General features: G+C 38.6%; 2 protein-coding genes across 2 annotated transcripts in view; one reads left to right on the top strand and one right to left on the bottom strand.

Annotated features, from left to right (window-relative positions):
• The window catches only part of mep1bb (meprin A subunit beta b), a 30,621-nt gene extending 20,748 nt beyond the window's left edge, over nucleotides 1-9,873 (top strand). The window contains exons 12-14 of the mRNA XM_082173983.1: nucleotides 1,186-1,365; nucleotides 4,446-4,686; nucleotides 8,172-9,873. Coding sequence (XP_082030109.1) covers nucleotides 1,186-1,365; nucleotides 4,446-4,686; nucleotides 8,172-8,394 — 644 coding nt within the window. The 3' untranslated portion in view covers nucleotides 8,395-9,873. The remainder of the gene's footprint in view (nucleotides 1-1,185; nucleotides 1,366-4,445; nucleotides 4,687-8,171) is intronic.
• Nucleotides 9,874-11,067: 1,194 nt separating this feature from the next.
• The window catches only part of phlpp1 (PH domain and leucine rich repeat protein phosphatase 1), a 50,880-nt gene continuing 36,488 nt past the window's right edge, over nucleotides 11,068-25,459 (bottom strand). The window contains exons 10-17 of the mRNA XM_082173922.1: nucleotides 24,871-25,026; nucleotides 22,993-23,193; nucleotides 21,879-22,041; nucleotides 20,305-20,435; nucleotides 18,551-18,667; nucleotides 18,270-18,464; nucleotides 17,941-18,169; nucleotides 11,068-15,277 (exon numbers count right to left, since the gene is read on the bottom strand). Coding sequence (XP_082030048.1) covers nucleotides 14,177-15,277; nucleotides 17,941-18,169; nucleotides 18,270-18,464; nucleotides 18,551-18,667; nucleotides 20,305-20,435; nucleotides 21,879-22,041; nucleotides 22,993-23,193; nucleotides 24,871-25,026 — 2,293 coding nt within the window. The 3' untranslated portion in view covers nucleotides 11,068-14,176. The remainder of the gene's footprint in view (nucleotides 15,278-17,940; nucleotides 18,170-18,269; nucleotides 18,465-18,550; nucleotides 18,668-20,304; nucleotides 20,436-21,878; nucleotides 22,042-22,992; nucleotides 23,194-24,870; nucleotides 25,027-25,459) is intronic.

The following is a 25,459-nucleotide window of genomic DNA, read 5'->3' on the forward strand; positions in this document are numbered from 1 at the left end:
GCTCACGCGATCAGCTCGTGATCCAGTGTTATCAGAGTGGCTAAGTTTACAGTGAACTCCATCTCTGCATGCGCTGTGAGTTTAACGTGCATTTGGGAAAGCAACGGGCACCAGTTACGCATTATTTTCACATTCGTATTATAGCCAACATTTTTCTAGACAGATGATTACAGCATTTTACTAAGAAGAAGTTGTTTTATTTATATAGCACCTTTCCGTAGCTCAAGGTCGCTTTACATTTTGTGGCAAAATAAAAGTTTGAAGGTTTAACTCTAGTAAGTAAAGAAAAAAAATAACAGTATTGTAATTTTACTACTGTAATGTAAAGAACAAATATTAAAGGTGGTATCAGTGATATCAGGCCAATCAATCTTTCCTAACGATCCGCTAGCTGCCCACCCCATAAGCATGCCGTCAAAAAAACGCGTCTCTGTAGGCAGCCTAGGCTCTGAGATCTGCACACAAAAACAAATGGTTTAGCCAAACACTCAAAACCAAAACAAATAGTGTTCCAACCAATCACCGACAGGGGGAGGGTGCTGTGAGGTTTTGTGCTCGTGCACGAACACCCTTCCCCTGTCAGTGATTGGTTGGAACACTATTTGTTTTGGTTTTGAGTGTTTGGCTAAACCATTTGTTTTTGTGTGCAGATCTCAGAGCCTAGGCTGCCTACAGAGATGCGTTTTTTTTGACGGCATGCTTATGGGGCGGGCAGCTAGCGGATCGTTAGGAAAGATTAGATGAATGTGATAAAAATATTTTTGGGCCTGAAATCACTGATACCACCTTTAATATACTTATGATAAAATAATTTTTTCGTATTTACATTTATTTTACAGTGCTGTTATATTAAAATAGTAACATATTAGTGTCTTAATATAAAATTATTATTATTATATAAAATTGTTTGGCTTCCTAAAACAGCAGTGTGAATATAATGTGGACTGAGACACTATATAACAACTAAAAAGACGTTTTAGTCCATTTTAAAATTCAACTGCAAGTTAATTCAAAACATTTTACTCTGTTCAATTTGGTCACTGAAAGGGGTTGGATGTCTTCATTTGGAGCTCTCTTGATCCCAAGGTGTAGATTATCAGATTGATGCATTTAATTCTGACAGAATCCTTTGGAGAAACCCAGAATCATCACTCTTTTGTTTTCAAATTCAAATTTCCTCTTTAGGGACTGAAGATTTCTTCTGGGATGATCCACGTAAAATTGGGATGAAAGTAACAGAAGACGACGGGACAGAGTATTTCCGTGGTCCAGGTGCCGGGACCCCCGTTTACCTCACCCAGGCCAGAGCCCTGAGCCGAGACTTCATTAAGGGCGGAGATGCCATCTTCCTCCTTACAATGGAAGGTGAGCACTGAGAAACACAGGGCCATTGCACAACTCAGTGGGACTTATTTCTCATTAGCTGATAATGTATTCAAAAAGACTTTAAGTGCACAAAGGAATAGAATGAAATCTCGTTTACTTACTCTCATTACGATCTAAACCTACACTCTTAAAATAAAAGGTTCAATTGGGTTCTGTATAGACTCAGCCAGTTTTAAAGAACACTTTACGCCAAAAAGGTTGCATATAAAGAGAAATGTTGTAAATGATTGCGTATACTTTCATGTTTAAAGTTTTTTTTTTCTAGTTATAAAGTATGTTTGCAAGCTTTTTAATGCATACAATGTAATCAAAATAAAAAAATAATCAAAACTAAATAATCATTAAAACTAAATCCATAAAATTATCCCATGATGGGAACCCCTAATTGTCATGAAACTGCTATGACAGGGTTGAGGATCCAAATGCAGTCGTTTAATAAAGGGAAATCCAGAAACGAAAATCCATACAGGCAAAAGGTCAAAAGCACAGGGTCAACAGTCCAAACAATGACAAAGTCCAAGGTACAGGCGAACAGAGAAATCCAAAACAACAGGAAAAGAATTGAAAGCCAAGACACGGGGAAACAGAAATGCAGTACATAGAAATGATATAGAAAGACTAAACCAGTCTTTTAAACTCCTTGATTTCACTTTTCTAACTTTAGTTAGTGTGTAATGTTTGAGCATAAACAACATCTGCAAAGTTACAATGCTCAAATTTCAAAGCAAAGGGAGATATTTTCTTTTAAAGAAATAATTTTTTAAGGACTACAAAAAACGACTGGTTGGGCCTACACAACATTCCTCCCGGGTTAGTGACATCACCAACCCTAGAATTTACATAAACTCCGCCCCAGGGAATGAGATTTATAGATTATCAAGACAGAATATGCTAATCAATGACTAGAAGATAACTACATATAAGCTACATAAATTCATCAACTAAAAATTCTGAAATGTTTTGTTGCATTCTACATGTTGTCACTTCTTCTTGAGTCTCTCCATCATTGTCTGACTCCGGTTTGAACATAAAAGGCTAAAAGTTTTCGAAATTTTCAGTGCATGTCTGTGTGAGGTAAAAGGACATGAGCTGTTGAAGCTCCGCCCCCTGTGCCGGGAGCAGCAGCTCATTTGCATTTAAAGGAACAGACACAAAACAGTGTGTTTTTGCTCACCCTCAAAAAGCGACAACTTTAACATGCTATATAAAAATATCTGTGGGGGTATTTTGAGCTAAAACTTCACATACACACTCTGGGGACATCACAGACTTATTTTACATCTTGTGAAAAGGGCATTATACCACCCATTTAACAACTTAAAATATAATCTGAATGCACAATAAACTATAGAAAAATATATTTACATCTCTCGACAGAAAGGTTTTTGCAGGTTTTAATAAAATGTTATTTAATAACAGTAACAATAACAATAGTCATAATAAGCATATGTCCAGTACGTGCCTCAGGCTTGCATAGTATCGCCAACTCACTCATCAGACTCCTCGGTAATCCTCGGCAAACTTCGAAAGCTTGTTGAACCGGCTCATTCGGTTCTTTTTTGAGTCAGACGTGCTACTTCGGCTTGTGCGTCTTGCGTCATCAACCCAGAACTAAAGTTTGATTTAGTTTGATTAATGAACTGGTTACTTCCTATGAACCAGCTCAAAAGAAGGATTCGTTCAAGAACCGAACATCACTAATGTGTGCTGGAGCAGGGTTGGAACTAAACTGTGCAGGGCTGTTGCAGCTCCAATGGTGGCCAGATGTCAAATTTTGGTTGAAAATGAAAACTGGGTTGACGTCTAAACCCAACATTTGTATCATGTCAAGCAACATCGTTGGCAAGGCATGACATTTTTATTGAAAGTTTATATTGATTTGATATCAAAACCTAATGTTGTCTTTACATCAAATTCCAACGTTGGGTTGGAATAAACACCAGAGATCTATCAAACCCCAACCTTAGCTGTCAATTCCAACTTTAAAGAAAGATGATTACATATAGTTAGTATGGAATTTGTTGGCATGACACAAAACTTTTTTTTAACCAAGCCAGGTTTTTGTCGTAAATGAAAAATCAGCAAACTGTGAAACTTGAATACCACAGTCAGACAAATGCCAAGATCCACTGTCAGCCTGACCCAAAGTATTTAGTACTGACAACAAACACTGACCGTCTTCTAAAATTCTCATAGCAACGCCAATATGTAATTTGCATGAGACATTTTGAAGATGTTGGATTTTAATTACAATTTGATTACAATCACAATTAAAAACCAACATAATATCAATGTCTAATGATGCTATAATTTGACGTTGTGTGGACGTTAGTCTTGTGACTTTCAGCAGACGTTGGGATTTGGTTACTTAATACCATAACTTAATTAACTATATTCAACCAATTTGTAACATCTAATGATGTCCATTGCCTGCTGGTTATGAAGGTATTTCACCATGGAACATAAAAGAAGATGTTTAACAGAATGTTCTCACTGCTCTATTCCATACAGTCAAAGCTGACAAAGATGTCAAGAGGTGAAAAAGTACCAAAAAGTATTGTAACATCCAACGTCATGTTTTTTAGGGCAGTCGTGACCTGATGGTTAGAGTCAGACTGGTAACCCGAAGGTTGCAGGTTTCGATTCTCAATACCGGCAGAAAATGACTGATGTACCCTTGAGCAAGGCACTTAACCCCCAATCGCTCCCTGGGCGCCATAGCATAATGGCTGCCCACAGTGTATGTGTGTGTGTTCACCACTCCTAATGTGTGTGCACTAACTTGGATGGGTTAATAGTTCACTTCAAAATGAAAATTCTGTCATCATTTACTCACCCTCAAGTTGTTCCAAACCTGAATGAGTTTCTTTCTTCTGCTAAACAGAAAAGAAGATTTTTTTTTGAACAATGTCGGTAACCAAACAGTTGATGTACCCCACTGACTTCCATAGTATTTTTTTCCTACTGTGGAAGTCAATGGGGTAAGACCTCAATGGAAGTCAACTGGATGCTATGTTACTTGTGTGCTTACGTTTGTCCATCTGTTTGTGTTCTTGTAGATATCTCTCATTTGGTTGCTTCACAGCCCTTCCCTTCCACAACCATGACTCCAACAAACTCAACTCTTGGAACACCCGGTCCAACAAATCCAGACAACAACACGTCAACCAACACAACTACTGCGACCTCCCCTACATCTGCCACCACCACCACCACTACACCTCACGACCCATGTGTGTCAGTACAGTGTGAAAATGATGGCGTGTGTGTGCTGAACGACGCAGGAGAGGCGATGTGCAGGTAATACGTGAGAGGCCAGTTCACTGGACTTTTTTAGTTTTTTTTTATATTGATTAGTGTGTGGTACAGTTATAAAGTGGAGCCGTGACCAAACACTTTGGTTCTTGGAAGTATTCCATTGGGTTTTCCAAAAATTCTACACTAAATAGTGTAAGCCATGAATGAAACCAACCAGCTCTCAAAACAAAACATGAAAAAAATAAATCAGACAAAAAGACACTAAAATAAAAAATGACAGTATGAAGCTATTATAAACTATATCGATGTTTTTATGAAGTATTTAATTATAAAGTATTTGATTGTCTGAATAAAAAAAAAAAAGATAAATGAGACCCTAAACCCATGAAGCGTTGCAAATTAAGTAAAATAAAAAAATAACAATATAAAGCTATTATTTGAAATGTTATTAAGTATTTGCAGTTGATTGCAAAATAGATCTCAGTGCTCAGATCTGTTGCAGTGATTCTGTTACCAATACACAGTTTATATCGCTGCATCTCAATTGATATACTTATACTATGCCCTACAGGTATGTACTGCTTTTAAGAAAAAGTACATTCTTTTGAGTGTGTAGCACAAGAGTAGGCAAGCTTTTGGACAAACTACTTTGTCATAATTTCATCTTTAACGGACCGCTCTGCATCTTAGTTACATCCTGTCACCGTTTAAACTGCCCTGTCAATCATCTTGTCAAAGTTAAAATCCTCCACATTCAATTTAATTTCCTATCATTTCGGAGAGAAATGTAGCAGCACGTTGATCTGCCAGTCATGGGAGACTCTCCCCATGTGTTTGCAATTTACATAATGATGCATTTTAAAGTTAATGACCAAAAGTATTTTTACAAAAGTCCACCAATCTGTTGCAGATGAAATATAATGTGGATAACATTGAATAAATATATTTTCGTCAGGTTAGATGCTGATTATTAATCACTCATAGCCCTTTATCTAAACCTTTCTACTCAATCGTAGGACTCACATATCCGTCATGTTTGTATTTTTTGTTTGTTTAGTTCTAATCGAATCCTCGTTTCTAGTAATCCTGAAGACCTCGATTACCTGGTTGAGGTGTGTTTGATTAGCATTGGAGCTGAACTCTGCTGGACAGTGGTCCTCAAGGAAGTGTGTTTGACAAGTGTGTGTCCTGCGTCCGAAATCGCATACTTTTTTGAGTTGGTACTTATTTTTAATAAGTAATTACTTCATGACCACTGTAGTATGTTCTATCTAGTATGAATGTAATCCGGACATACTATATTCGCCATGTTGCCAGTGGCGTAACTTTGTTTTAAAAAGCAGGGGGGGGGGGGGGGGTCTAATGCTATATTAGATATGTACAAAAACAATTGTAGAAAAAGTAACATTACGACATCCAGAAATCAATTTCAGTTGTACATTTTGTTTAATGTATCGACATTTCATGTTTAATGTGAGTTTCATTCTTACATTTACTATATCACAACATATCATTAGTCCCGAGATTCTTTACGTTAGTGAATAAATATATAGACACGCAATCAGTATTTGTATTCACTAATGTCTGATGGTGGAACTTTTGGTAGACGTTTCAGAGCGTTTTTCCTCATTAAGATCAAAGATGTTCATTAATGATTGTATATCGAAAGCAGGGACATGTTGTGTGCATTTTGTTTTGTGATTTCACCGGAAAGAATAGTACGGTGGCCCAGTAGTGCACAACACAACGAAATTTAAAAAGCATACATAAGTTCACAACACAACGAAATTAATCCACAACACAACGAAATATAGGGCTCTCTGAGTGCGATGAAGTTAGTTTTCCTTGCCACTGTTCTATAGAGTCAGCAGTCTAAAAAATATATATATCAACAGCACGATTAGTTTTAACAGTATGTAGCTAAACATTGTATATCGACATTTATTAATTCAAAATCACCTACATGCATTATAGCTGTATATTTACTCTAGAATGCTTTGGCGCGCCACCACAGCTTAATTTCGTTGTGTTGTGAACTTATGTTTGCTTTTTTAATTTCGGTGTGTCGTGCACTACTGGGCCACCGTAGTATAGAGTCTCCGCAGCGGCATTAGGCGATAGATTGACGCGCTCGTCTGTATGAAGACTGCGCACGAGCCGCAAGAGAACATTCCTCCACTGATAACATTGGCAACAACACATTTCATCGCCGGATCGCCTCTTATTTAACACAAATGAACGTCAACTGGAAATGTTTCGTTTGCATTAGGTATAGCCGTGCAGCGAGATGTTTGGGGATAATATTGACCCTGGCAAAAAGTGCTGGGGATGTAAATTATGCCTATGTATGTTGTCATTATCATGTGACCTACCAGCGTCAGTTACGTCGCTTCACTGCCGTTCATAAATCCTCTCCTGTGGCCTCATGTAGTGTACTATGTACCTGTGTCAAGTAGTGGGTGATCCGGGTACTTTTTGCCTTCTCTTTTACGAGTACTATGAATTCAGACATACTTATTTTGTCACATACTGTTTTTTGCCTACTATATAGCAGGGAAGTATGCGATTTCGGACCAGCCCAGGATCTCATACGTGTGTTTCCGATAAGGGAGACATATAAAATGTGCAGTGGAGTCAGTCTCCGGGACTGGTTTAGAAAGCTGGACTAGACTATACTGAAATACATGAACGCTTTCAATACTCACTTCCCACAGAATAGACACACAATACCAGCTGCACTTTCTCATCTCTCCAACAGCGAGTTACACACAAACCCGCCTCTCCTCACTCACTCGTTTCATTTGCTCCGGATGAATGTTGGTGTTACAGCGCTGGAATTTCAGTGTGGGATTGCACGTAAATTGACTCATTCCTGCACCCAAAGTGTTTGAACATAAAGCTGCCTCTCAGTACTAAATTTCATTATTTTTTTGCTGCTTATTGCGCTTAAACAGTCAAATACACACATTGGACATGGTGAGTATTAACATAAACACATTCAGTTGTGTTTTAAGTTTAAGAAATCACATGTGTAACAGCATAATGAATCCGTGAGTCAGGTCTTAAAGTGACAGTAGCCTAATAAACCTGCTGCCAAATTATGAGATAATATTAAAAATATCTATATGGCAGTTTTCCCCCATGGTATTAATGTCACAATTGGCTAGCAACTATGGAAAACCACTAGCCACAGTGGCTGGTGAGCAAAAAAGTTAATGTCAAGCCCTGTTTGTCAACATCCAAAGAATCTGCGCATCACAACATCATCCATGTACCAGAAGCATGTGCACACTTTGGTCAGAGCGGAATAGATGCACATATTTAGGATTTTGAGTTCAATCACATCAATTTGATCAAAGTATTGTGTTTACATGAGGTAAAGTTTAAATGCAATATTGGCTAAATCTCATAATCACATTATGACCTGGATAATTGAAGTGTTTATGTCATGATTAGTTTAGTCTTAAGTAACAGAAGATGTTTTTGTTGTCACGAGCAGCATGTGTGTGTGTTGTGTCTCCCTGCAGGTGCGCGGTGGGTAACGACTGGTGGCATTACGGCGACAGATGCCAGTTTAAGAGCTCTGCCCAAAACAACATCATCACCGCCGTTCTGGCGTCTGTCGTGGTGTTTGCCGTCATGCTGATCGTGACGGTAGTCAGCGTGGCCTGTGTGATGAAGCGCCAGAGGAAAGCACGGCTTAATGGAGAGGGAATCACCATGAAAAACATGCACTCGTTCAAAGCATGAGGATCTGATGTGTTCTCTCTAAAGGCCCATTCACACCAACACAGAACACTATACAGATAACTGTGACCATAACCGCATTAGCGCACACACTAGCGGACGACGTCGGCGTACGCTGCAGTTTTGTCACCTTCCGCTTTAAAGGGATAGTTCACCCAAAAATGAAAATTCTGTCATCATTTACTCATCCTCGAGTTGTTTCAAACCTGTATGAATTTCTTTTTTCTGCTGAACACAAAAGAAGATATTTTGAAAAATGTTGGTAACTACACAGTTGATGGACCCCAATGACTTCCATAGTATTTTTTTTTTTTTCTACTAAGGAAGTCAATGGGGTCCATCAACTGTGTAGTTACCAACATTTTTCAAAATATCTTCTTTTGTGTTCAGCAGAAAAAAGAAATTCATACAGGTTTGAAACAACTTGAGGGTGAGTAAATGATGACAGAATTTTCCTTTTTGGGTGAACTATCCCTTTAAATGCTCAAGCTCTTTAAATCACGAAGGATTCTGAATGGCTGTCAATGTTTTATTGTTCATCAGCAGGAAAATGCTGTTAAAGTTGTGGTGTGGACTCTGATCCTCGTTTATATTTAGAGCGATTTTTAAGTCAAGTCACCTTTATTTCTATAGCGCTTTTTACAATACAGATTTTTTCAATGCAGCTTTACAGAGATAACATGAGAGAACGATGCATTTCGGCTGTTGTTCAGATAAAGTTAGTTCAGTGTTGATTCAGTTCCACTGTAAAGATCATCAATTATTAAATTAGTTAATTTCATCTATAAAGCAGTTCTGGAAAAATGATGTCATCGTCCAGCTCAGTTCAGTTCTCATACAACAGTGTCAGTGCAGTCAGATCAATAATATCATTGAATATTAAGTTTCCCCAAGCCAGAGGCGACAGTGGCAAGGAACCAAAACTCCATCAGTGACAGAATGGAGGAAAAAACCTTGGGAGAAACCAGACTCAGTCGCTCAATTCTCCTCTGGCCAACGAACAAACAGTGTTATAATTCAGGCTGCTTTTAGAATTACATCATTATCAGTATAGTTATCGTCCTTGGTGTGAACGGGCCTTAATGTGTGTCTTACACAATAACGCTCTGGGAATGATTCATGAAAAATGCTATATCATTATCAGTATAGTTATCGTCCTTGGTGTGAACGGGCCTTAATGTGTGTCTTACACAATAACGCTCTGAGAATGATTCATGAAAAATGCTTTTATAATTGATTAGTTGATGTAATTAATAGGACAAGACGTGGTTTGTTCATTGGCCCCAAAAAGCATTTGTTCACTGTCTGAATGTCATAACATGCATGAACACACTTACCAGGATAAGTCACTATTAGAAACACATTTGTAAGTCCAAGAAACCTGGTTGATTGACAATAAGACCGTATTAATTCTTCCTGTCAGAGTTTTTCTTTGAGGTGTAATTGTGTTTTCCCAAATAAAAGAGAACAACTAAAGTTTAAGATGTTTCACATCTGTTCCATTGAGAGAAATTTTGGATACACTTTATTTTAAGTTGATACATTGTACTTACTCAAATAAGTACCGAGTAATATTAATTAACATGTACTTACTATGTACATGAGTTACGGTTTGGTTTAGGGTTAGTTACTTGTAATTATGCACAATTTACTGTTATTACCATAGTAAGTACATGTAGTAACGTGTAACTACGTCACCTTAAAATAAAGTGTTGACAAAAACTCATGATTTCACTTCCCTAGGATTCACTACCAGAAGTCTTCAAAAGGTCGAAACCTGTCACTCGTCTCTCAGAAAGAGACTAATCATCAGCTAGTTGATTAATTGAAAGTGTGTTACAATCCATCGTCCATGTTTAACCTAAGAATGTCTTATTCATATTGGCTAAAAATAATAATAAATAATAATAATAATAAAACTGATTTTGCTACTTTTTCACTGAAATGAGCTAAACTTGGTCCATTTGTGTTGGATCACATTAATCATTTTTGTAAAAAATTGGGCAGTGGTTCAGCACGCTTGGAATAGAGCGGAATTAAAAGAGTAAATGTTAAATTATGTTATAAATGATTATTTTATATGTTATGGAGTAAAGGGGAAAACCTGTTAGTTTTTAATGTACAATTATGTTTGACATTTAAAAGAGTTTCTGTTATTTTGATGTTTTTGTGGTAACCAAAGAGGGAAAACAAATCATATTATGCACCAAAAAATTAAATATAATTTGTTACAGCCAAATGTATTAGTTCTCAAATTATATTGGTTCAAACCTTAAATTGCTATGTAATATTAATAAAAAAAAATTTAATCCAAAGACAAAGAATTACATTCATACAAAGTAGGCTATAATCAAGAAAATAAACTGAAAAAAGTGTTTATTACATCATTTAACCATGCACATCAGTAACAATGTTTCCACGTACCTTCAATGAATTAAGCTATTATTAAGTGACCAAATTAAGTGTATAATTCAATTACGTACATAATTTAATATCAAGGAGATTGCACATTTTAGAGAATAACATTAATTGAAATCAGTCGAGTTTAGAAGAAAAAACTATTTCGTTGTGTATATCAGTATCAGTAAATCAGACAACCTGCATGTGTTTTTCCATTTTCTCAGTGTATTTTCTTTAGACATTAGCTAAAATGTAGGCCATTATGACTTTTTGGGGTTTTTATAAATTAATTTCACTATAAACACAAGCTAAATATGAACCTTGATTTTTCACTTAAGATATGTCTGTTCTGCACATCAGCACTCTTGTGTCAAGCCTAAATACTATTTAAACAAAACTGTATTTTGTTGTTGTTGTTTGTATACAGAGCTAAAGAGACGTAGAGACGTGAGACGTGACAAACAGAGCTACATATTAACCATATAGCACTTCAATATAAATAGAAACCAACCATTTCATGATAAATTATAAAATTAAGTTATATTATGTTAAGACAGTAGATTGGAACTATGCACGTTATTGTTGTTGCACATGTATCATTTAGGCATTTAGGCATCATAACAAGCATACGTTACAATAAAAATCACAATTCATTAGTCATTCACAGTTGTTGTTATTTTAAAGGATTTGCAGATCCATTCATTTTGATTTTACTAGTGTAGTCAGATGGACAATTAAACATTTACTTGAACTTTGGATTCAAGTTTATAAAAAAAAAAAAAGCATTTTAATTTTACTGTCAGATGGACAATTAAACATTTAATGGAATATAAAAAATATATTGATAAAATATTTTTCTATTAGTCTGCATTTAGTACATTGCGCGCATTTTGACATTCCATATTTTTCTCCCGCGGTAGTTATCTCTATCTCAACTGCAATTTCGAGCGTGAATCCCGCATTTATATGTAGGTCACTTACGAAAGCAGCGTGTAATTGACCGATGTTACTCTTAGCAGCATGAAAAACAAAACTTTAATTCAATGGATTATAGAGGCTATAGCTTTACAATCACTAGAAAGCTGTCACTCATCTCAGTTCGCAATCACACAAAGCTCCATTAAAATCAATGAAGTTGTCTACACTGCAAAATGTATCTCTTTCTTGCAAATCATGTCTTTGTCGAAAACTTTGGCGTTTTGAGCGGTAAGTGGATTCTAACTGAAACACCTCTGATGGGCCATTGCGTCCAAGTCCAAGAGATCAACAAACATTGGCGGACCCCCTGTCATACCGGTGCAGACCCCCGGTTGAAGACCCTTGATTTAGACAAACAATTTTTTTACGTACTTACCTCTGTATATTACAGTTTTTACAATCACTAGGACACATTTCTCAATACTTTTTCAAAACTCTTCACACAGTTCTCCTAACCAACTTTTAACTTGGCAGAGCAGTTAATTTCACATTCAAAATGCACTAAAACTACCAAAACACTTCATACACACGTGTCTCAAATCAACTCATTCTTCTATAACACTAGCAAAAGTTGTCACCCAGAAAACAATGACATAAAAACACTGACAACTGGTAGCATTACGCAATGTTTTCTTTCGTAAAACGTATTTACAAAACAAGAATTGCACCTCTCTGCTGTTTAGAATTCACTGCAGTTTCTGTTACATGATGTTACATATTTACATTACAGTAATTACAGTACATTTGTACCCTTTTGTATAGATAGTAAGGAAATTAACAGATGTAGGTGTTCATCTACATCTAATTGTATTGATAGGATTCCATTTTGTAGATTAGAAATATATTGCAATATGGTATTACTGTAGAAATGAAGCAAATTTTGTAGTTGTGTCAAAGTAAGAACAGAATGAATGTAATTTGAAAGATGTAGTCATTGACTGCATTTTGTACCAGAGCAATGGAAAATAATCCAGTTTGGCTCACAAAGACTGCTGTTGTGCTCACTGTGTGAAGAGTTTTGAAAAAGTGAGCTAAATATTGAGAAACTGGTCGTAGCGATGGTAAAAAAAAAAACTGTAAACTGGGATACATGGAAAAATATATTAATATAATATAAAAATATATTATGTCAAACACTCATATCAGAAAGCACCACAAGAAAAGCTACTGTAGAGTCATAAATTTAAGATTTATTGTAACAAAACCAGGAACTGTTTGTGTGGTTGGTTTGAGCATAATTTCTTACAGATAAATTGGATTGCATTACAGGACTTGACACAGTCATGCTGGTGTAAAGAGGCGGATGAGTGTGTGTTTATGTGTGTGTGTGTGTGTGTGTGTGTGTGTGTGTGTGTGTGTATGGCTCATTGATCAGCAAGTGACGACAGCACTGGGCAGAATGCACAGTTCATTTACAACTGGTGCGTGTGTGTGTATATGTTTCTGATACATATACATCTATTGGCATGTATGCATAAAGGGTCATCTTGTTCTAGACACACAGTTCCCTTAAAAAGCATTGGTATACAATATTTTTCTTATTTACAATCATTGGAAAGAGAAAAAAAAAAAAAAAAAAAAAATCACCATTTCTCGCAGAGAAGATTAGTAAAAAGTGACGAAGTCACCATAAAAGAGTAAGCAACTCCTAGGAGTTAGTCTTTCAAATTTCCACTAAATTTCTAGTTTGTATACAGGCCCGAAGCCTTGATTTACTGAAGAGATACAGTATTACTTTAAGTGCCCTATCTACAACAGTTAAGTGTGGTATTACTAGTGTGTACCGTACAACACAATTTTATGTCAACGCAATCTTCTGTTTTTAAATCAACTTAAAGTCTGTTGTAGCTTCTCTCACATATGGTAACTAATAAAAAAAATCAAAATATCCAGAGACTTGATGTTGGTAATGACAAGTTAACATCGCAATAATAGTGTTGAATTATATAGGTATCGGTTTAAGGTAAATAAAAGTTAAAACAGTCAGTAATCAGTAGTGAACTGCTCTTAAAACTCTAGTGAAATGGGTGAGGCACGGTAGAGCACACTCTTGTGTTCTCTTAAAGGGATTGGTTGAGATCCTGGTGGACTTCGTGGGAAGTGGCGTCATAATACGTTGCCTGTTTGGCCCAGTTTCGTGACCTTTCAGAGCCGTTGTAGGTAGATTACTCACAGCTTCATATTGGTTGACTGCAGTAAAGCAGAATATACTCCACTTGAGTATTGAGTGAACATTCAGTCATCATCCACTCAGCCTCATGTCGTTCTAACTGATTTACTCAAAAGTGGCGGCATTGGTGCAAGAAATGCTGTCAGAGTATGTCAGTATTGGGCAAAAGACCAAGAACTGCGTAATAATGCCAACGACATGAAGGTGAGTAGATGAAGGTAGAATGCAACGACTCCTTCAGAGCGGTGTGTCGTAGTAGTCCGCAGGTCGCTCACTCTTGGCCGGCCTCTGTTGGTCCTGCTGATGTTGTTTCATGATCTCCTTCACCTCCTCCTCCAGCTCTGGAGGTATGATGAACTGGTCGTCGGGGTCGGGTTGAGCGGGGGCCGTGAAATAACCCCCAGATTTCTTGGAAGGAGCCTCAGCCACCTCAATCAAGTTGTGGCTCTGCTCCTGCGGCGCCACCGAGCCATTCCCCCTCCGCTTCCCCAAGGTCTTGCTCCAAGAATCAAAGTTCCCAATTTTGTCCGTCTCCAGCACAGGCTCCGGAAGCTTCTCTGGGGTTTCCGGTGTGCAAGGTGGAGGTGGCGGAGGTAACAAACAGTGGACGTCAGCCTCCACTTCCACTCGACTGCCGTTAGAGAAGACGCCAGCAATGGGCTCCTCATCCTCGCTGTCCAGGCCGTTGTCTGAGAGTGCGCTGGAAAAGGTGGCGCTGGAAAGTTGCCTCTGGAAGGAGCTGCTGGCATTGGGCGCTAGGTGGAGCGAGCAGCAGGGCAGGCGCGGGTTCAGCTGTGGCACGTGGCTCTGCGGATGGAGGTGGATGTGCGAGTCCTGCAGGAGGAGAGGCGGCTCGTCCGAGGACGCGGTGGATCCCACTTCGGAGCTCATCTCGGAAGCGCTGACCTCGGAGCTGATCTCGCTGCAGGAGGATGGGGGCACCCCCGCAGAGGCGGCCGGGTACAGGCCCGGCCCGGGGCTCGGCGGGGGCTGTGGCGGCGCGTGGATGCTTTCGGACGCCGAGCAGCAGCAGCAACAGCAGTCCTCAGCCACGCTGAGCTGCACCACCACAGCGCTCAGGCTGTCCGTGCAGCCGTACGACTGTGCCAGAGTGCACAGCTTCTTGGCAGCCGCCAAAGCGTCGGGGACCTTCCGAACGGCCTCCACCGCCTCGCTGGGGTCCATAACGTCGAAGAGACCTCTGCTGCCCAGGATGAAGAACTCATCTCTGGGGGTCAGCGGGAGCGTGTTGACGTACGGTCGAGGCAAGACTGCCGGGTAGAGGAATGAATAGCCCATGATGCGGGTGGAGTCTGTTACGCCATTCACTTTGTTGTCCTGTTTAAGAAGAGGAATTCGCCGTAGTGGCGCACTTTGGTGAGTGAACATAGCTCTTTGTTAATTGTTATAGTAAAACGATGTTCAAAGACTGTGTTTGTGTGAGTTAAAGGAATGGTTCACCCCAACAGTCAGCCTCAAAGCTGTATTTGTATTTACTTTCTTCCGTTTGACGAATCGTTTAGCTGTTTTATGGGATTCAGCAGTTTCAAGCCCCAAGAAGCATATGCTATAAAAGTAGGGTAAAAAGGTTTAATCCAGGTCATCTGAAGGTATATGATCACTCTGCATGATGAACAGAGCAAAATTTAAGTTGTTGTTCAGTATTATTCACTTGTTTCAAGACGTGAATAATTAAATTTTACTTTCACTGTTACAAATTGATTGCTGCTTCAGAGGAGTTGTGCGGATTTATTTTACCTTATCATTATGTACCTCTGGAGCTTGAAACTGCCGGACTATTATTGTACATACAAAAACAGCTGAAAGATTTTTCAAATATCTTCTTTTGTGTTTCACAAAAAGAAAAACATGACACGAGTAAGGGCATGAAGAATGATAACAAAAATTTAGTTACTCGGTGAACTATCCATTTAACTTCTATAAAAGCAACAGATAAGCAGAATCCACCTTAGAGTCAACATGAAATGGCATTTCACTTCCTTAATGTGACTTTCTTCAATGAGAAAAGACAGGCTTTTAGTTTCCACAGTGAGTTGGTGTGCTGATGTAAAATGGGCATTTCATATCAGAATGGAGTCAGAGCTTAATGTGAGCAGTCACGTAACCCCCTATGCTAACGCTATTTTCAAATCTATCCTTATTAACCAGCATTCAATTACCGCAGTAACTATTGGCGAGATTTTACAAAGGCAACAGCCTCAAACTAGCGGTGTGCGAGATTGACAAAAATGATACCTCAATACTTTTTATATTCAATAAGACACTATAGTGTTGTTACCAATCTAATGAAATCAGTCTCAACAAAATCCATTTTGCACTGTAGCAGTGGCACAGAAGCTGCATGTAAAGCAGCATTTATTTACACTGCAATTACATTATAAATAATGCTATGATAATTTATTAAATGAAACTAAAAGACCAGTAGGTGGTAGCAAGTCATGTCTTAACTTAGTGAGTCGCTGAGTCATTCATTCAAACGATTCCTTCAAAATGGCCGATTTATTCAGGAATTAAGCAAGTGTCGCATGTCGCCCCAATGTGCATGATACACAGTAGTTTGAAGTGGATCAAAAAAGTTAATCAAAGTTGTCCTAAGATAAGAACGGGTATTGTTCAAAATTCATGTATAACTTTGATGAAAGGTTTTGATCCACTTCAAATGTTGACTACTGTACATTTTAAATAGTATATGTGTTTTTCAATGCATAGTATGTTGAAAAGTGTATGCCAAAAGTCCCCGGATGGTCTTCTATTTCCGGTAGATTTTCAAAGTGTGGATCTGTGCAAACTCGGCTAATATCGGCCACAACCCATTGCGCTTTAAAGGAGGATTTGGTTCAGAACTACAAAAATTAATAAAAAGAACTACAGGTATGGTGGATGTTCGTGAGACCAATGGTTAAGTAGAGACGCCCTGAAAGGGATTTGCTTTATTTGATTTAGCAATATCTAACCTGATGAAAAATATTAGTGTTATATTTCATCTGCAACAACATTGTGAACTTGTATTAAGACAAAAATAGCACAATCGCAAGATGTTTGTAGATGCATTTGACAATTAACTATTAAATGCATAATGTTGCAAAAAAAACATTAGCACAGTTCTCCGAATGAAAGAACCACAACTTGCAGATCAGTGAGAAGTATTGTGTAAGTAGTATAAATGTAATTAAATAAAATGTGTAAATGAGGATGTTAACTGTGACAGGATGATTGACAGGGCTATTTACGGTGACAGAACGCACATAACTCTGCGACGGAGGGCAATTTTATGACGTAGTAGTTTGTCCCAAAGCTTGCCTACTTTTCTGCAACACACTCCAAAGTATCTACTTTTTCTTCACAAAAAGAGTACATACATACTTAGCATAGTATACGTAGGTAAACTGGGATGCAGCATCTGACTTTATGAATGGATTGTTGAAACATTGATTCGTTCAAAAACTCTGATTCATTCAGGAATGAAACACCAGTGTGTTGATCGGAGACACAAAGAGTTCTGTTGAGAGTGTGTTAGGAACTATTTTCTATGCCAAAATATAGCAAAAAAAGTTCTTTACTGAACTGTTGTATAAAATCAATATCACATTTGCAATCGTGCTGATATTCGGGAAAACAGCACACTTGTTTGTGTGATATTGCTTAACTATATCATATATAAATCTAATTGGACTCGTTATGGCGTGTTTTTGTTAGTTTTTTTGCAATAATGATAATGCCAGCTTCCACATCATTAAACAACAATTACATTAAATTAACATTACCATATTATCGTAGAAGCTCCGCACACCTCAACCTCAAACAATGACTAAAGAACTAATCGACTGTGCAGACTTTTATGACATTTTTGATGCAAAGAGAATTTTTTCTCTGGAAAAACGTGCACGGATGAATAGAATAGTTCACAATAAGATCGGGAACAGTGAAACAAACTTTCATTTCATGTTGACTTTAATGCCAGAGGGAAGCGTTCCTCATACCTCAGTGATGATGGCTTTATGCTGTCGCACGCGGTCGTATTCCTCCTTGATGCTGATGTTGTGCAGCAGTGACAGCGGGAGCGCCTTGCCGTCGCGACACAGCACGGCCTGACACTTGCCCACATTGGCGGAGGTCAGGGTGAAGCAGCCAGCGGGGTCTGTAGGGTCGTGACGGATGTGACAGAGCGCTGCCGAACCGCCCAGCTTCTGCCCTGCAGTGCCTAACTTGCTATTAAATGGAGAGGGAAAAGGACAGACATGTTTAGTATTAATCAAAATCTCTCCATACCGATTGTCACCACAACACCGCTTATTATGCGTGCATTTACCGCTGCATGACCAGGAAGGTGTTGGTCATGTAGTCTTCCTCGCTCTTGGTCCTGTGCAGTTCTTCTGCCAGTATGTCGTTCATGGTGCACTGGAGTAAATACGGCACCTCCACGTTCCTGTCGCCATCGAACACACCGTACAGAGCTTCTCTACTGCCGCAGAAGCTGTTCACAGACAGCGCAGCCACACACAGTCTGTGCAACGCAAACAGCACACGTCAGACACTCAGAAACCGTTCACACAGAGGATCTCTGAAGTCTGTTATCCAGTGGTCACTCACTTGTTTTTGACGCCTGAGGCTTCGGTGTAGCCGTGACTCCAGACAGCTGGCCCTCCTGCACTCTCATTGGCTGAGAACGACGAGGGAGGCGGATCGATTCGGAAACAGCGGATGTTACTGTAAGTTGAAAGATGTGGAAGTGAAAAGATGAATTTTTACAGTAGGTCGAAAGCAGACGTCAAGTCACTTTTATTTCTATACAATACAGATGGTTGCAAAACCATTCACAGTAATGAACACGAAAATAACGATACACTTGTTTGTTCACAGTTTGAACGTTCTTGATTCCATTTGTTTAATTTCAAAATCTGAGTTGAATTATCCATTGTTGCTTTTACAGCTACAAAGCTGGAGCACTAAATGATATTCAAAGTCACATTACACGCTTTTAACATTAAACAAAGCACATAAACAACACCTTTGATGATCATTGCCACACTTTGTGTTTGTTGTTCCAGCGCGACGTCGCAGAAAAATAGAAAACATTTCTAAAATAGAATCGTCGCGGCTGGTTAGGACAAAAACTCTGATTTACATGGAAAATATACCTTTTATCGCGTGTCGCAGTGTGTGTAGTTAGGACACAGTGTAATGATATCTCCCAAGGGTAGCATGTACAGAGTGAACAGCAACGGTACTAGTACTGAGCCTTGTGGTACTCCATACTGAACTTGTGATCGATAAGACACTTCTTTGTTTAGACAAACCGATAACGGTCAGATAAGTATGATTTGAACCATGCCAATGCAATTCCACTAATGCCAATGCAATTTGAGTCTGTTCAAAAGAATGTTGTGGTCAATGGTATCAAATGCAGAACTAAGATCAAGTAACACTAATAGAGAGATGATCGGATGAAACCACGATCAGATGATGAACTCTAATGAGAGCTGTCTCAGTACTATGGTACGGTCAAAATCCTGACTGGAAATCCTCGCAGATATCATTTCTTTCTAAAAAGGAACATAGTTGTGAGGATACCGCCTTTTCTATCTTTGACAGGAAAAGGTAGATTCGAGATCGGTCTGTTATTGACTAATTCTTCAGGATCAAGTTGCATTTTTTTAATAGAAGGTTTAATAACAGCCAGCTTAAAAGTTATTGGTACGTATCCTCATGACAATTATGAATTAATAATATTAAGAAGCGGATCTATAACTTCTGGAAGTATTTCTTTCAGTAGCTTAGTCAGTATGGGGTCTAACATACATGTTGATTTTGATGATTTAACGAATTTAGACAATTCTTCCTCTCCTATAGCAACGGATGAATGGAATTTGCTGTAATTGGACACTTCTGAGTTTCAAAGGTCTTCATCATAAAAGTATTTGTTTGAGGTCAATAAGATGAAATAGTTGCACATATCAATATTTGCTGAGAAAGCCCCCAAATGAAGACAATTCAAAGGGATTATTATGTCAGACAAAAACATTAGACAGATATTTAAAAAAGTGGCTTTGCACGCTACATCAAGCATTTTCTGAGTGAAGGAACACGTTTCTAGAATTGTAGGAAAATCCCTTATTGCAGAATTTATTTCGGAATTTGTACATTTAATTTTTTAATTACATTATTAATTGTTGTACATAATCTTTTGCAATTAATCTCACTAAACTATTGTGTTAATTTCGACAACAATCAATTTAGGAGAAAAAAAATTCATCAGTTTCATAGTTGCTGAGTATATGTACACCTGGGAAAATTCTCATATATGGCACTGACAGAAGTGGAAGAACATGCATGTGTCCCCTTACTTGAGCTGCTCCAGGGTCTTGTGGTCCAGATTCAAGCGCAGGTTTCCCGTCAGATCCAGCTCCTGGAGTTTGGGAGGTAGACTCTCCGGTAAGGTGATCTCACTCAGCTCATTACAGCTCAGATCCACACACTACATACACAACACAAGCGCAAATATATGAATGCCATACAAGCAGTGTAGCGCACAGTAGGATGTTTGATTAATAGTCTGATAGTGGTTATTCGATCTAACTGCAGTGATTTGAGATCAATTTCAATCACATTTTGCCAGAGTTTATAAAAACAAAACAAAAAAAAACACACACATTGTAAAATACATAAAAGATAGTCAAAGGTCTTCCTTCATACAAAATGAAGGTTTGTGGGTTTAATCAGACTGCATTATTAACGTATTAGACATACACTAGCTATGTTTCCATCCAAAGTTGCAAAATTTTACTTGTGCACAAAATTGGAATATTGCATAAATGTTTGCGAATAAAGCAGTTTCCATCCAGTGAGTCGAAGAGAACAAAACCAGCAGTTCCTGATAAACTGGTGCTAAATATCACTAAGTACGAGAAGCCACTGTATATAATAAATTAAATGCGTCTCAGAGCGCCCCAGACGAACCGCAATAAACGTGTTATCTTGCTTTGGGAGGCAGATTTTGCTGTTTGGGAACACAATCATGTGACAGTTCAGGGAGGGAATTATCCTGAACCACTTTGACGACAGACTTAGCTCAGGCATTTCAGAATGACCAAAACAGCAATTAAATTGTTAAAGTCCCCTGTAGTCAATAACTGTATCCCTTAAAACTCATCTTTGATCACCAAAATTACATTTAAACATTTTTCCTCATGCCTTAAAATAGCTTGAATGTAACTCTACACCCTTGCCTCATTTAGTATTCGCCGTACTATGAATATGCAAAATAGCCCCGCCTCCACTCACTCACAGCAGCCTCAGAGATCCACTCGTTGACGATCACACGTTGATCTGATTGGTTACAAGGTAGTTTGTGACATCAGAAACACCAGCGGTTTTAAACTGTGTTTTTGAGACTGTCTTTGGTTCACTGCAGTTTTAAGGCAAATACTCAGCAATGGTGTCGACTTTTGAATTTACACATGGTTTGTCTTAAAGCATATTAAAAACACCACATAGACATATAAATAACATTTAAAGCTTGATTTTCACCACAGGGGGACTTTAATTGCAATCATTTGCATGACAATTAATCGCCAACACAAAATTCATGATCATGACAGGCCCAGTGCTCAGTGAAATCTCACTAGTCCAAAATAATCCATAACATAATTTGCATAACTGCATATTAAACATCACATAGGAAAGTTTTGGTGTCCTGCAGTATTTTTGCTTCTAGTGTGGACAGTAGGGTTGGAAACGGAGAAAATCTCGCAACTGAATGACTTTCATGGCACAATTTGTTTCCATAAACAGTTGCGCATTCATCATTCTGCCATACTAAAATACATGGACAAAAATTTGTGAATTAAAGCCAGTTTTGTAAACTGAAATGTAGTAATGTGAAGAATACTGAAAACAACCACAGCGTGAGTGATCTGACCTTCATCTCCATGAGCTGCATGACCTCGGGGAAGACCTCGATGCAGTTGGAGTGAGCCACCAGCGTGTGCATGCGCCTGCAGTTCAGGATGGTGGTGGGCACTGCCTTCAGCCTGTTCCCACTCAGGTCCACCTCCTCCAGCTCCTCCAGCTTGGCCATTTTACTGCACAGCAGACAATATTGATTTGCTGAATATACTGAATATAATATACTGCGCATACACACATTCTATGAATCAGACTGAATTTCATTTGGATGAGCTTAATGCGCGTGTCTGTGAAATTTGGCATGCGTCACTTCTGGTAATTTGCCGATTAAGAAGGTCAATTTTAATTGAGGATTTTTTTTAAAAAGAGCCCGTTTACACCTGTTATTTTATTCCCTCTCTTTTGTCCACTTTCAACCACTTCTGTCCTGATTTCTTCGAGGGGAGGGTCTATGGGCAGGTGAATGTATGCTTTTTTAGATCTTTCCATCTAATAGACGAAATAAGCTTGCACAATTTACATATTAAAAACATACGGAGAGCATTAGCTTTCGTTTCTGCTCTGACAGCCGCAAGACCAGCCGAACGCTGTGTGTGTGCATTAGAAATCAGGAATGATGAGAGAACATTTTAACCAAACTTGGGTCTCCACTCTCCAGCCAAAGTTTAAACCTGTCTGTCCCATAATGGACTTCCCATAATGTTTACGCATTAGGTCAGTAGGCGTAGAGTAGATGGTCATTTGTGGCTGTTTGAACACATTCGACCACATGAGTGTTTACTCTACGAAAGCAATCCGGGCGAATGAGTTTTCATCTTCCTCTGGAAGTGGTTGAAAGTGGACAAGCTCAAAACGTTTTAGACCCCATTTACTCCTGTATTTAGCGTCGTTCACTTACGATCCAATCGACCAAAACACATCTTAATACCAGGTGTAAACAGGGCCATAGTTGTGACCTTAGGCTATCAACAGTATTTTCAAGTGTGTGTGTGTGTGTGTGTGTGTGTGTATAGTAGCTTTAGTCTGGGAATAAATTTGTCACAGTTTTTGGACACCTCCCTTTGGGGACGTCTTCAATTATTTGTTATTCAATTATTGATATATAAATAGATGTTTGAGAGTGTCACCTGGCTGGGAAGGTCTGCAGGTGATTGTAGGCCATGTGCAGGATCCTCAGGTGAGTGTGTCCCGTCAGCTGAGGCACACACTTGTCCGTCAGGTGGTTGTTGGTCAGATAAAGCTCCTGTAAGATACTGCTGCTCTCTTCTGACAGACTGGATGCTGGGAGATTCTCCAGCTTGTTGGCTGACGCATTCAGACACCGTAAACTGAAGACAAATCACGTTATTGACAGTGAGTTACTGAGTCCCGCTCGAATGCAATACGTTCAAATGCTAACATTCAACTTCTGAGACACAAAAGCCCTTAGTCATGGCGTTTTCAAAGTTTTCAGCGGTGGAGTTTTATTTTACTGCTTTAGGGGGCGTTTACACGTCACCGCTTTCAACTAAAAACAGAAAACTTTATACGCATTTTGGCTTTTCATTTGCAACGACCAACATTTGAAAACTGGTTTGTGTACGTTTTTGAAAACGATACCGTTATCGTCTCTATAACAGTAAACTACAAAAACGCGAATTTGTGAAAACGTGACATCATGTGCATGTGCTCAGTCTATAGGCATGCACCAACCAAACCAACAATGGCGGACTACAGGACTGTGTTTGTGCTACCTCTAGATACTGAATTTATTAACGCTTCTTCATCAAAGTGTAAATTTACTGCACCACTTCTAGGACCAGCGGAGACATATTATTTACATACATAGAAGCATTTAAATACGTAGTTTGTTTAAAAAGTGACACCGCCAACTACTGGCCTGGCAGCATAATGCAGCGTTTTTAGTCGTTTGAGGATCCGCTGTGAATGGGCATCATTTTGACAACATTGCCGTCTGTATGCGAAACATTTCACAAAGTGCAAAGAAAAACAAAACAATTGTACACTTTTAGTACATCATTGTCGTGTAAACATACCCTTAGTTTGCAGTGCACACGGGACCAAACTAGATCCTCCCATTCATATCAGATTACAAAAAAAGATTAAAGAATTTTTTTAATTAATGCTTTTATTCAGCAAAGATCCTTTAAATTGACCAAAACCGACAGTAAATACATTTATAATGTTATAAAAGATTTATATTGCAACTAAATGTTGTTCTATTCAACTTTTAGTTCATCAAAGAATCCTGAAAAATATGTATCATAATTTACACAAAAATATTAAGCAGCACAACAGGTTTTCAACATTGATAATAATAATCAGAAATGTTTCTTGAGCATCACATCCGTATTAAAATTATTTCTGAAGGATCATGTGACACTGAAGACTGGAGAAATGATGCTGAAAATTCAGCTTTGATCACAGGAATAAATGACATTTTCAAATACAGTATATTCAAATACAAAACAGTTATTTTAATAATATTGTAATAATATATCACAACATTACTGTGTTTTCTGCATTTCTGATCAAATAAACGCAGCCTTAGTGACCAGAAGAGACTTATTTTAAAGTAGTTTAACTGATTTAGGACAGGTTAATGTATGCAGTGAGTGAGAACAGCACATCTAAACTCTGATCCAAATTTCTGTGAGCTCGTACGTCTGATGGAAAAAGTGAGGGCTTTGCAACGTTAACATGTTGCTAGTCTAATAACGTGAACTGGTTTGCTGACCTCAAATGTTCGGCTGGTCTTCTGGTTTTAGAGGTGTCTTGGAGACTTTTCAGCTGGTCAGGAGTCAGGACAGCTTAAACCAGCGAAGACCAGCAAACGAGCTAAGGCTAACTAGATCACCACTGTTTTGGATATTTTCAGCACTGAATGGACTGTCGCACTGCCTTCTGGGATTGTTTTCAGGAGCATGTTTATAATGTGGCGGCTCACTAGTGTTTTGGAAGAGAGCTCTGATGTGCCGCCGCTCTTCAGTGTGTTTGTGTTTCACCTCTCTGATTTCAGGAAGAGATTACAGGGAAGCTCGATGAGATGATTGTGCTGCACATCCATCACCTCCACGACGGGACGCTCCACTCGCTCCGGCAAACGCTTCAGCTGGTTGTGACCGGCCAAGATCTTCCTCAAACTGCCACTGCACAGCAACCTGATGGCGGAGATTACAGGGAGATCAGTGTGGCAGTGCAGAAGCTCACATCAAACACACACACACACCTTGTGTTTTCATGTTTTATGGGGACTTTCCATAGACATAATGATTTTAATGCTGTACAAGCTGAATATTCTATCCCCTAATAAAAATAAATAAAAAATAAACAAGACAATAAAACAAGAATCAACATTGGCTTGGCTTTTCAGAACTGAGGGATTTGAAATGTTGTAAAAAGACACAGAGATGACATTTTTATTACTCAACAGGTGAGTAAGGTATTTTATTGAACAGATAAATTGCCATTTGTAGCTCTCTAACAGAGTTTATTGTAAAGCATTATCTATTGTGAAGGGTCATTTCATTATGGTTGTTGTGTGGTTGCTGTGCTGGAATTTATTTTCAAGGAAGTACCGTGTCTATTAATGGG

The sequence above is a fragment of the Leuciscus leuciscus genome (assembly GCF_965113295.1).
Source record: "Leuciscus leuciscus genome assembly, chromosome: 6".
Lineage (NCBI taxonomy): Eukaryota > Metazoa > Chordata > Actinopteri > Cypriniformes > Leuciscidae > Leuciscus > Leuciscus leuciscus.